Genomic DNA, 12,849 nt, shown 5'->3' on the forward strand with positions numbered 1-12,849 from the left:
GGTTGTAAATCCTGGACCTCCAGAAGATTTTTCAGTATTGGTTTGTAGTCTTTTGTTTAGCAGCAAATAATTAGTTCTCCAGAGCTTCTGAAATTAATTGACCACTTTAATGGTGTTTACCTACCTAGAGAAAGAAAAAGAACTTCTGCAAGTCCCTTGGTAAAATTAAGCCTCATGAACAATTAACTCAAATATACACATGGCTTATCTTTAGCGAGCATATACTCCCTAAAGTTGATTAAGCTGACCAAGTGGTTGTTGCTTATAAATTCACCATTTTACGGAGAAGAAGCAAACACTGCTAAATACCTTGTGGAATCAGAGGAGGGGAAATTAGCAACTTGACCCCAATACTGTGATTTTAAATTGAATTCTTGAAGCCTACAAGTTTTACACAGGACTTTGGAGAGCTGGATAGTATCACTTTGTCAAGTCTTACTTTTATTATGATTCTTTGAGAAAAATACATCTGACTAAATAACTCTGAATCTAAATTGGATAAAATAACTGTGACATTCAAAATGTTATTTATGATTTTAGAAAAATATCCTTATAGACACTAGATGAGTTTTATTCTCAAATCAATCCTCCCCATCATAGTCACTTATCAAAATAACTAAAGCAAAGTGGTAGAGCTGTGATCTAGAAGTTTGGGATTTATGATCACAATCTTTTCCAATGAGTCCCCTTTTTCCTCTGCCTGCCTTCAACATTTGTTTTGTTTTTTTTTGTTGTTTGTTTAGGACTATCTAGATTGTGTGGCCTATTTCAAACTCATGGCAAATACATTGGATGATGGGAAAATTTTTAATGTATTTGAATTTGTCTACACAAACTAGAGTAATCTCTATTAATTCCTCAAGTGTTAATTATTTCATGCAAAAAGGAAAAAGGCTATTAGTCTTTAAGTGTATTAGTATGTCAGTATTTGGGAGAAGTGTCATGCTACTAGTGGTTTGAATTTGCTATTTTATTTTATTTGCCTAGTCAAATAAAAAGTAATGTTAAATACATGGAAGCATGATTGTTTTCTACACTAAAAATCATTTTGATTTGAAAAGATCTGATATCCATGACCTTCATCTGAAGTTTTGGCAGATGAAAATGTCAGATGCCTCTGTTGGATTAATAAAAGGCAAATGTCAAATCAAAAAATGAGTATAAGCTTTAATTATATGACTTTAGGAGGATATGTTATGAAAATCAAAGCTTTAATAGTGATTATAATTGGCAAGTTCTTTTTTTATAAGGAATTACAAGTCACTCTACACAAAAATTGGAATTTTTGTCCTAAGAAATGAAATTTACTATAGTTTCATCTGTGTGTGTGTGTGTGTGTGTGTGTGTGTGTGTGTGTTTAAAAAATCAAGTGATAGGACTTTTCCTCAATAAAATCTGAAATCTCTTATAGTTAAGTGAGCAGAACAGTGTATCTAGGATGCTAGACTTTTTTTTCAAAGTTAGTTTAAAACTTATAAATAGTAAAATCTGTATGCCTTAGGGATCTCTGTTTGCTATCCCATAATGAATGATTAATTAGTTTCTGTTAGAAATAGCCAGAACTAGGCTGGGTGTGGTGGCTCATGCCTGTAATTCCAGGACTTTGGGAGGCCAAGGCAGGAGGATCTCTTAAGCCCAGGAATTTGCAACCAGCTTGGGCAGGCTGGTGAGATCCTATCTCTACAAAAACAAACAAACAAACAAAGGACAATAAGAAAGAAAGAAATAGCCAGAGCTTTGAACAAAATTTCTAAGTACACCAATGTAAAAGTCCATCAGCAGTATGTAGTGGCTATGAATGGAAGTTACGAATGAAGGAGAAGGATAAGATGAACTAGAGGTGAGAGGAGAAGACAGCAGGGGCAAGTGAAAGGCAGAGCCGAGTTTATTGCTTTTTGTTTATTCCAGGTGTGTCTGCTTTGTCTCATGAAACACCTGGATGATCATTGATTTCTAGTGGAAGAAATGCTGAAAAGTCCTTACTGTGCATTTAAACATTCTAGGTTTAATATACTCAGGTTTTTCAAAAGAAAATGTGGCTGGAGTTTTGCACTAACTAACATTTCATAAAGTGTCTAGGTATAGATGTCTGTTTTTTTTTTTTTTTTTTTTTTTTTTTGTATTTCTAAGACTGGTTTGAGGTAGGCATGGAGAATTCTTTGATGGGACATAATTTTCTTTTCTTTTCTTTTCTTTTTTTTTTTTTTTAGACGGAGTTTTGCTCTTGTTGCCCAGGCTGGAGTGCAATGGCACAATCTCGGCTCACCGCAACCTCCACCTCCCAGGTTCAAGCAATTCTCCCGCCTCAGCCTCCCGAGTAGCTGGGATTACAGGCATGTGCCACCACGCCTGGCTAATTTTTTTTGTATTTTTAGTAGAGACGGGGTTTCTCCATTTTGGTCAGGCTGGTTTCGAACTCCTTACCTCAGGTGATCCACCCACCTTGACCTCCCAAAGTGCTGGGATTACAGGCGTGAGCCACCGTGCCCGGCCTGATGGGACATAATTTTCATTCAATTTTATTGATTTAACCTCACAAACTAAAATATTTCCTTAAGATGACTCTGTGGTCATTGTTGGGCAGCGTAAGCTTAATGGATTTTAGTTATCATAATTTACCTTAAACCCAATTTCTATTTCAGGATATAAATAGAGGTTTATTGTGGTGAATCTTCCAGGAAATACTAAGGGATACTAACAATTATAGATGGTGAACTTAAGTCTTTATATTACTGAATTTGTTTGGTTTGATGATGCTAAGCTATGGCATTCTTGCTAATCAAAACGGTGTGTCATGGTGTAACATAACTTATTAAAATGGGCACAGATAACACAGGAAGCTTTTTATAAAAGCAGCTCACAAATTATGTTACTTTGAACTGAACTGTCCATTTATGGGAATGGTCACTGGGTTGTAGATATGGACCAAAAGAGTTACGTTTATATTTTTTAAAAGAGATTGAGGAGATTTATTTTTAAATTTCTTGAAAATGCCTTTTTTTTGGTGTGGTATTGACAGTGAAATTCTGCTCATTTGTAAATATAGTGTCATATTTTAATAATTTCAAACATATTGAAAATGCAGAATTTATTAATAGTGGGAGCATATTTTCCTTTTTACTAAATGTTCTACAGGTTCTTTTCTTTCCATCCACACACAGTGCCATTACCCTTATTCTAAGCCTTTCAAACATCTGGCAGTAAGTGATCTGCTGCACTTAGCTGTTTCCAGCTGAGCTGATTTTTAAATTTTCAGAAAATTTGTGAGCTAATTGTTAAACATGGCCATTGTTAAAAATTAAATTATTTCAACTTATAATTAAATAAATTATATTAAAACAAAAGTATTAAAAACTCAAAAGTTGGCTGGGCGCACTGGCTCACGTCTGTAATCCCAGCACTTTGGGAGACCGAGGTGGGTGGATCGCCTGAGGTCAGGGGTTCGAGACCAGCCTGACCAACATGGAGAAACCCTGTCTCTACTAAAAACATAAAAAAATAGCTGGGCATGGTGGTGCATGCCTGTAATCCCAGCTACTCAGGGGGCTGAGGCAGGAGAATTGCTTGAACCCAGGAGGTGGGGGTTGTGGTGAGCCGAGATTGCGCCATTGCACTCCAGCCTGGGCAACAAGAGTGAAACTCTGTCTCAAAAAAAAAGCAAAACAACAACAACAACAACAACAACAACAAACCAAAAACGAAAAGGAAACAAATGAACAAAAAAAACAAAAGTTATCACTTCCTAGTTATTTTACATTTTACTATTGTCTATGCTATTAAGGTTATTTGCCTTCATTGTATTTGAAAGGTGGACTATATTCTATTGTACTTTCATTGCACTATATTCTAATATGCAACCGTGTATCCCTTCCCAACTCTGTGTTCAATGACTTTATATTTGGTTGCTTTAAAATGGTGACGATGAGAGTATTTATATCATAGAAATTGGCAAATGCTGTAAGTCAGTTTTTGTTTTTGTTTTTGTTTTCCGGAGAGGGGATTGTTAAATATTTGCCTGCATGCAACACCACTACTTGGAGTCTGCTATCTTTTGTTCTTCCTGCTTTCAGGCTCGTCTCCCAGCTCTGTGTCTAGCACAACCCCGCATACCAAATTTTCTTAAATAGGGAAAGCTGAACATGGTAAAAGAATAAATGAAGTCAAAAGAATGTGGAAAAATCTAGGCTTTGCCATTTAGTAAAGTTTAGCATCTCTAAGCCTCCATTTCCTTATCAATAAAATTGGGCAATGATCCCTTTTAGTTCTACCCATTTAAGAAGATTTTCAAATGAAAACCACAACCTGCTCATGTTTATGAAGGCACTTTGGAAAGCGCTAAATACACAGTTTTTTATTAGTAGTAAACACTTACTTTACCTTTTCACTTCTTGGCTTTAGTTTACAAGGGCTCATAATCTAAATTAGATCATAAATTGCTGTCCCAGATTTTTTTACAGCCTAACTGCCACCTGTATGTTCGACTTTCCTTCTGTTCTTTATGTTAGATACTGGGATAGTATGCACCAGGTGGGTGTGCCATCACTTTCTCAGACGATGTCCACTGAAGACCCTGCATGATTGTGGCATTCATTTTCCTGCTGTATTCAGACTGGCCTCAACTATTTTCTTTATTGCTCTCCAGGAAAAATTACAAATGAATCAGACTGGGCAATGAAGGCTAAACCTAATTATCGCTCTTTGTTAAAGACAGCTCTTGTTAAAATGCAGATATTGCAAATTAATGGAAAAAATATGACATAGTAAACCATACTCACTTATTAATATCTTAGTAAGGAATAATTGATGAAGTTACTTAAACTTAGAGCCCTAATTCAGTTAAGTTTTAATGAAGGACAAGTTGTAGAGATATCGAGAACCCAGGGCAGGCGCCTACTGAATAAATTCCAGACCAAGGAAGTATAAAGAAGGACCTGGACCCTTAGGGTGGGAGCAATGAGGTTGGATATGAGGGCCGCCTGTGAAGTTTTGCCCCAGAACAGTGTCAAAATATTTGCATTTGGCATAGCCCTTTCTCTTTTTGTTCTGAATGGCTTTGCTAAAATATTTTTTCTATTATGAATCTATCTTGCTTCTCAGATATTGCTAAAGCACTCCCTTTTGAATTTTGGTGCTTTAACATGCATTTTGATACATTACCAAATAAGGTCTGAGTGACACAAATTTTAGAACTCTCCAGAGAAAAGAAAGATGCTGAGGGAAAAAGCATAGGTTTGGGACTCACTAAATCCCAGTTCAATTCCTTTCTTTAATAAATACATTCAATTTTACCTGAGAAAGCTCTCATGCTCTCAAATTTTATTTAGAAATTTCTCTTTGTACATGATTGATTTCACAATCCTTCTGCCTCCTCTTCTACTTTCTTCTTTCTAGATTTTCCTATCTTTATGAAGATTATTCTGCCTTATCCTCAACAGTTAGAAACAGTATTTTTGAAAATCACTAGGGTATCCTGCATAGTGATTTCCCATGCCAACTTTACTAATTTCCATTATAAATTATTATTTATTGATGCCTAGAGGGCAGATGAGTGTAGCTGCTATGGAGTGAGGAGACAAAACATAAGAAAGTTATGATCCTATCCTCAAGTAATGATTCAGACATGATAATTAAGTCAACAAATTGATAGAAACTTGTCACTAACTCTCTGGCTATAGTCATTCTTTCAATGAATAGCTCATTACTGAGTATACTGTGCTACAGTAACAAAATTATATAAGGCTGTTGATTAAGTGTTGATTAAGTGCATGTCTTATTCAGAGTTTTTTTATATTTGAAATGGAAGAGGCTGGACTTCAGTAATTTGCTATAAACTGCTAGTATATGATTATTTGGGGGCAGTTATTTTTTTAAAGAATAATTAAAATATGGAATGTTTAGCAGTTTGTTTTTTACCTGGGAAAAACCACACTATTATTCCCAATCCCTTTGACAAAGTGACAGTCACATTAATTCAGAGATATTGATGTTTTATACAGGTGTAGCCTGTAAGAGATGAAGCCTGGTATTTATAGAAATTGACTTATTTTATTCTCATATTTACATGTGCATAATTTTCCATATGCCAGAAAATTTGAATAGTATCAGATTCCAAATCTGTATTGGAGACCAAATCAAGTGAATATCTGTTCTTCCTCTCTTTATTTTAGCTGGACCAGACCAATTTTGAGGAAAGGATACAGACAGCGCCTGGAATTGTCAGACATATACCAAATCCCTTCTGCTGATTCTGCTGACAATCTATCTGAAAAATTGGAAAGGTATGTTCATGTACATTGTTTAGTTGAAGACAGAAATTCATATTATTAATTATTTAGAGAAGAGAAAGCAAACATATTGTAAGTTTAATTCTTATATTTAAAAATAGGAGCCAGGTATGGTGGCTAATGCCTGTAATCCCAACTACTTGGGAGGCCAAGATGAGAGGATTGCTTGAGACCAGGAGTTTGATACCAGCCTGGGCAACATAGCAAGATCTTATCTCTACACAAAATAAAAAAGTTAGCTGGGAATGGTAGTGCATGCTTGTATTCCCAGCTACTCAGGAGGCTGAAGCAGGAGGATTACTTGAGCCCAGGAGTTTGAGGTTGCAGTGAGCTATGATTGTGCCACTGCACTCCAGCCTGGGTGACAGAGCAAAACCCTCTCTCTCTAAAAAAAAAAAAAAAAAAAAAAGGAACATCTCATTTTCACACTGAAATGTTGACTGAAATCATTAAACAATAAAATCATAAAAGAAAAATAATCAGTTTCCTAAGAAATGATTTTTTTTCCTGAAAAGTACACATTTGGTTTCAGAGAATTTGTCTCATTAGAGACCATGAGATGGATTTTGTGAAAACTAAAGTAACACCATTATGAAGTAAATTGTGTATATTTGCTTTCAAAATCTTTATAGTTGAATACAAATGTACTCCCTGGGAAGTCTTAAGGTAATGGCTACTGGCTATCAAACAAATGTAAAAATTGTATATTTTTGAGTACCTATTACATGCCAGGTAGAATATCTCCTCTCAGCTACTCTGAGTGGAAAGCATCATTATCTCTATTTTACAGAAAAGCAAACTGAGGCTCAGAAAGATGATATACTTTGCCAGTTAATGAATGATGGAACCATGATTCCAGCTGAGGTCTGTATTGCCTTGCTCTCTAGGAATGGTAGTCTCCCCCATAAAGAATTTCTATTTCCTTTCCAGTTAAAAGGTTAGGACCCTTTTGATTGCCAGTGACAGAAACCCAATTAACTAGTTAAAGTAAATAAAAAGAAGGAATTTATTGGCTCATGAAGCCTGAACTGTGTGAAGACCTAGGTGGAAAACTGGACTTAGGAACTCAATGAGACCAAGGACTCAAATGCCAACTGGTGGCATTTGCCTTATGCTGGTTTTATTTTCTCAGACTGGACCAGCTTTCTACATAAAGTGGGTCCCTGGTTAGAACTCTTTGCTCCTATCTTTAAGGACCACGAAAGAAGGAGCCCTTTGTCGTTGGCTAAATGTGAAAAATCCCAGAGACTCTTGAGTCACAATGCTTACCCCTTGGGCCACTCATAGTCTAGAATGAGCTAGGCTGAGTCTCGTGCCAACAGCACAGGCCTGATGCCAGATAAAAGAGAGAGTGAAGGGGGATAAAAGATAAGACATAGCTACTAAATTATTGCACCAAAGTAAAAACATTGAGTTGACTTGCAATTTGTTTCTTTTAATTAAATTCATTTCCTTTTTTTGGCATTTTGAAGGCAAAGTAAGATATTAAACTTCATTTTTATTGATTTTATTCAAAGAATTAAGCTAGCGGGAGTAGCAGATTCACACTTCTAAGATCAAGGGCCAGCTTCTATTATTGAACACTTGGTGTGTGCAAGTGCCATGAGGTAGGGATACTTTGTTTTGTTTTTTATTTTTTATTGGGTTCGATCTCTTTTGTTTATGATGTATCCCCAAGTGCCTAGAATAGGGCCTGGCATATGGTATATACTCAATAAATATTTGTTGAATGAATCCATGATGGAATGAGAAATGGCTAGCATTACATAGAAACCTGTAGCATTGCTGGAGAGATAAAATATATAAACATAATCCATTGCAGGTATATTGACAAGTTCAAAATAATATAATGGATATTGAATATCTAAGTTTTTGTTGTTGTTGTTGTTGTTGTTGCTGTTGTTTTTGAGACAGAGTCTTGCTCTGTTGCCCAGGCTGGAGTGTAATGGTACGATTTTGGCTCACTGCAACCTCCACCTCCTGGATTCAAGTGATTCTCCTGCCTCAGCCTCTCGAGTAGCTGGATTTATAGGCACCCGCCACAACGCCTGGCTAATTTTTGTATTTTAGTAGACGTGGAGTTTCGCCATGTTGGCCAGGCTGGTCTTGAACTCCTGACCTCAAATGATCCGCCCACCTTGGCCTCCCAAAATGCTGGGATTATAGGTGTGAGCCACTGTGCCCAGCTTTGAATATCTAAGTTTTAATTGGATGCTAAGGGAATGATTAATCAGAGTAGGGCTGGGTTAATTGAAAAATGTGATACATTTGTATTTATGGCCAGATAGAGAACACGAATCTGAATTTGCAGAAGTATCTTGGCTTAACATTTTTTTCTTTCCAGTTTTCACTGTATCCCCTATGTTGATTCAATTTAAAAAATATACCTATTTTACTTCAATTCAACAATGCTATGCCAGTACAAACCCATACATTCTATTATTTTTGTTTTGTTTTGTTTTTGTATCTCTTCACCCTGTTACTTCTTTTCTTATAAAATTGGTATTTGAAATTTATTGAAATATTTTGGAAGAGTGACATGCCATTTTTGGTACTTTGTACCTCTGCACCCTTGGGAAGTGACCCTGGCTTCATATTTCATAACTGCCTTGTGACCATGGCCCTCAAGTGGTTGCCAGATGGTTGAAGAACATTAACCTATCTGGTTCAATTTTGTGACCATGGATTGAATCCTCTACATAACTGCAGTGTGCAAACCACATATCCATTCCAAGATTGTAGTCAGGATATGAACTTTTTAAGAATAAAACTTCTTCCCTTCTGATCTGGGCCTGGTATGTGGTCCTACTAGAACCACATCACCTACTCTTGGTGCTAACAATTTGTGGCACCAAGTTGTTCAAGTTTCACCCATTAAAAGAAATTTCCTGAACTTGCCTTCTCCTCAGGTAACTACCCCATTTTTTTTTCTTTCATAGCTAACATTCTCTGCTCTCTTAGTCTCTCTACTTCACTTTCATTTACATCTCAGCTCCTGAAGTATGGTTTCCACCATGTTCCTAAAACTTCATTGCCCAGGGTCACTAGAGACCTCTTGTAAAATATAACGACACCTTTCTACATTACTTAGGTGTGGACCACTTTTTCACATTGAACCCATTTTGTTGGTTTATGTACACACCCCTTCCTTGGCTTTCCCATCTGATCCATTTCTCCTTTGATGGAGAAGGTGAGTCTGCTCCATATTTAGCTTCTTACTCTGAGTAACCAAATGTTATGGATGGGAGGTTAGCTCTGTGTGTGAGAGAAAGGTGGAGAAGAGTGTGGGGAGGGAAGTAGATGGGAAAAGGTAATTAGGCTTTATAGAAAGGCTGTCATTAGCAAGCTTCTAGGGGATGCCAAGATCCATGCTCAGAGATTGCCAGGCTTGTCTTCAAATCTGAACTGTATATTACTCCTTTATGTTTTTTGTTTGTTTGTGTTGTTTGTTTTTGAGAGAGTCTCGCTCTGTCGCCCAGGCTGGAGTGTAGTGGTGTGATCTCAGCTCACTGCAAACTCTGCCTCCTGGGTTCAAGCGAATCTCAGTCTCGTGAGTAGCTGGGACTACAGGCGTGTGCCACAATGCCTGGCTAATTTTTGTAGACACGGGATTTTGCTATGCTGGCTGGTCTTGAACTCCTGACCTCAAGTGATCTACCTGCCTTGGCCTCCCAAAGTGTTGGGATTAGTGGCGTGAGCCACTGCCCCGGCCTATTACTCCTTTAGAGTGATTTAGGGCCATGTTTACTTATGGTAACTTGACAGTAATGGGAATAACAATTGATGAAATGTAAAGCCTTTATCTAATTGTTTACCTAGTTCTTGCTTGTGGTTCATGAAATTTTTCATCTCTGTACAGTTTGAAAATTAAGATGATAATATTTAGAGATATTTTATTCCTTTGTGAAGAGAAAAAAGGCTTTTATTAACAGAAATCAGTGGCAATAACTTAATAAATACAATCAGCTGGTGTTCCTATAGTATTTTAAAAGAAAACAGAAAGTTTGCTAGATTTCAGCCAGTTTTCAGACTATTTAATGTCTATTCTTACTATAATAGAAAATATATAATTTGATCCTGTTCTCATTTTTCAAAGAACTTTACTCTAATAAATTATTTTAGTATTTGAAAATGAAGTTTAATGACATTTTATGCCTCTACTTTTAAAAACAAAGTCTAACAGATTTTTCTCATGTTAAATCACAGAAAAAGCCACCTGACATTTTAACTTGTTTTTGATTTGACAGTGAAATCTTGTAAATCTGCCACAGTTCTAAACCAATAAAGATCAAGGTATAAGGGAAAAATGTAGAATATTTATGTGTTTATTTTTTCCACCTTGTTCTAAGCACAGCAATGAGTATTCATAAAAGCCTTACTTTATTTGTCCACCCTTTTCATTGTTCTTTAGAAGCCCAACACTTTTCTTTAACACATACAATGTGGCCTTTTCATGAAATCAATTCCCTGCACAGTGATATATGGCAGAGCATTGAATTCTGCCAAATAACTGGCTGAGTGTTTGGTGTTGATGGTCTCCATGAGATTTTGTCTCTATAATACTTGGGTTAATCTCCTTGGATATACTTGTGTGAATCAGACTATGTTAAGGGAAATAGAACAACTAAAATATTTGCACATGGAACTTATTGGTCCCACTTTTTATTCTTTTGCAGAGAATGGGATAGAGAGCTGGCGTCAAAGAAAAATCCCAAACTCATTAATGCCCTTCGGCGATGCTTTTTCTGGAGATTTATGTTCTATGGAATCTTTTTATATTTGGGGGTAAGGATCTCATTTGTACATTCATTATGTATCACATAACTATATTCATTTTTGTGATTATTAAAGGACTAGGAAATCTGGTGAATAGGTGTAAAAATATAAAGGATGAATCCAACTCCAAACACTAAGAGACCACCTAAAACTCTAGTAAGGATAAGTAAAAATCCTTTGGAACTAAAAAGTCCTGGAGCACGAGTGGCAATTTACAATCTCAATGGGCTCAGCAAAATAAATTGCTCGCTTAAAAAATTATTTTCTGTTATGATTCCAAATCACATTATCTTACTAGTACATGAGATTACTGGTGGCTTTATTTTGCTGTATTCAACAGGAGAATGTCAGGAGACAATGTCAGCAGAATTAGGTCAAATGCCGCTAATTACACATATGAATGTTTGTAATATTTTGAAATCATATCTGCATGGTGAATTGTTTCAAAGAAAAATACTAAAAATTTAAAGTATAGCAGCTTTAAATACTAAATAAATAATACTAAAAATTTAAAGTTCTCTTGCAATATATTTTCTTAATATCTTACATCTCATCAGTGTGAAGAGTTGCACACCTGAAAATCCAGGCTTTGTGGTGTTTAAGTGCCTTGTATGTTCCCCAGTTGCTGTCCAATGTGACTCCGATTTAATATTTTCTACATCATGAAAGCATTATTTGAATCCTTGGTTGTAACCTATAAAAGGAGACAGATTCACGACTTGTTTAATCTTCTTGTTAAAGCTGTGCACAATATTTGCTTTGGGGCATTTACTTATATGGATTGACTTGTGTTTATATTGATCTTTATGCCTCAGGGAGTTAAACAGTGTCTCCCAAAGAAATGCCATTTGTGTTACATTGCTTAAAAAATTTCAGTTCATACACCCCCATGAAAAATACATTTAAAACTTATCTTAACGAAGATGACTACACTTAGGTCCAGAATGTTCTCTAATGCTCTTGATAATTTCCTAGAAGAAATTTTTCTGACTTTTGAAATAATAGATCCATAATATATATTCTATGGAAATCTGAAACCATTTGGGCATTTGGGGGTAAAAGGTATTTTATTAGTAAATTTAAATGAGGTAGCTGGATAATTAAATGTCTTTTAAGTTACCTTTGAGATGATTTTTCTCAATCAGAGCACCACCCAGAGCTTTGAGAAACAATTTTATTCACAGCTTCTGATTCTATTTGATGTAATTTTTAGAAAACAAGTTTTGCTGGTTGCTTTGAATCAGGGTATGGAGTACAGTTCACTCTTATCCTATCATATAAATCATGTAAGTATATAACATTTTCAGTAAGTGATTGCTGGATTGAAGTGAATGATATTTCAAGTAATTGTTACGTCATGGCCAAGACTTCAGTGAAACTCAAAATTTCTCCTGGTTGTGGTCTCCATTGCATGCTGCTTCTATTGATTAACATAAGCACTACTGAGTAGAAGCTGGAAGAGGGGTCTAATTAGAAGGCCCGTTTCTATGCTCTGCTTGGCTTGTAAAATAATTTATTTCTCTAGATCCCACCAACATAGTAGTTTCATGTAAGCAAAAACACTCACCTAAATGTCAAAGTTTGTATGATACATGGACATATCTATAGAATTTTTTTTGGTCTGGTGCATGCCAAAAAATAAACATGATATAGAATAATTTAATATTTATTGAGTACCTAATCTGTTCCTGTTCAATATGAAGGTCTTTATGCAGATTATTTTATTTTATTTTCCTAGTAACTCCATGGAGCAAAAATTGTCTCTAATTTATATAATAGGAAGTCGAGA

The 12,849-nt window shown here is 35.8% G+C and overlaps 1 protein-coding gene across 1 annotated transcript in view; it reads left to right on the plus strand.

The window, feature by feature from the left end:
* Nucleotides 1–12,849, plus strand: part of CFTR (CF transmembrane conductance regulator) — a 184,276-nt gene that overhangs the window by 17,989 nt on the left and 153,438 nt on the right. Inside the window, exons 2-3 of the mRNA XM_055283782.2 lie at nt 6,168–6,278; nt 10,961–11,069. Coding sequence (XP_055139757.1) covers nt 6,168–6,278; nt 10,961–11,069 — 220 coding nt within the window. The remainder of the gene's footprint in view (nt 1–6,167; nt 6,279–10,960; nt 11,070–12,849) is intronic.

This window comes from Symphalangus syndactylus, chromosome 6 (assembly GCF_028878055.3).
Source record: "Symphalangus syndactylus isolate Jambi chromosome 6, NHGRI_mSymSyn1-v2.1_pri, whole genome shotgun sequence".
Taxonomy (NCBI): domain Eukaryota; kingdom Metazoa; phylum Chordata; class Mammalia; order Primates; family Hylobatidae; genus Symphalangus; species Symphalangus syndactylus.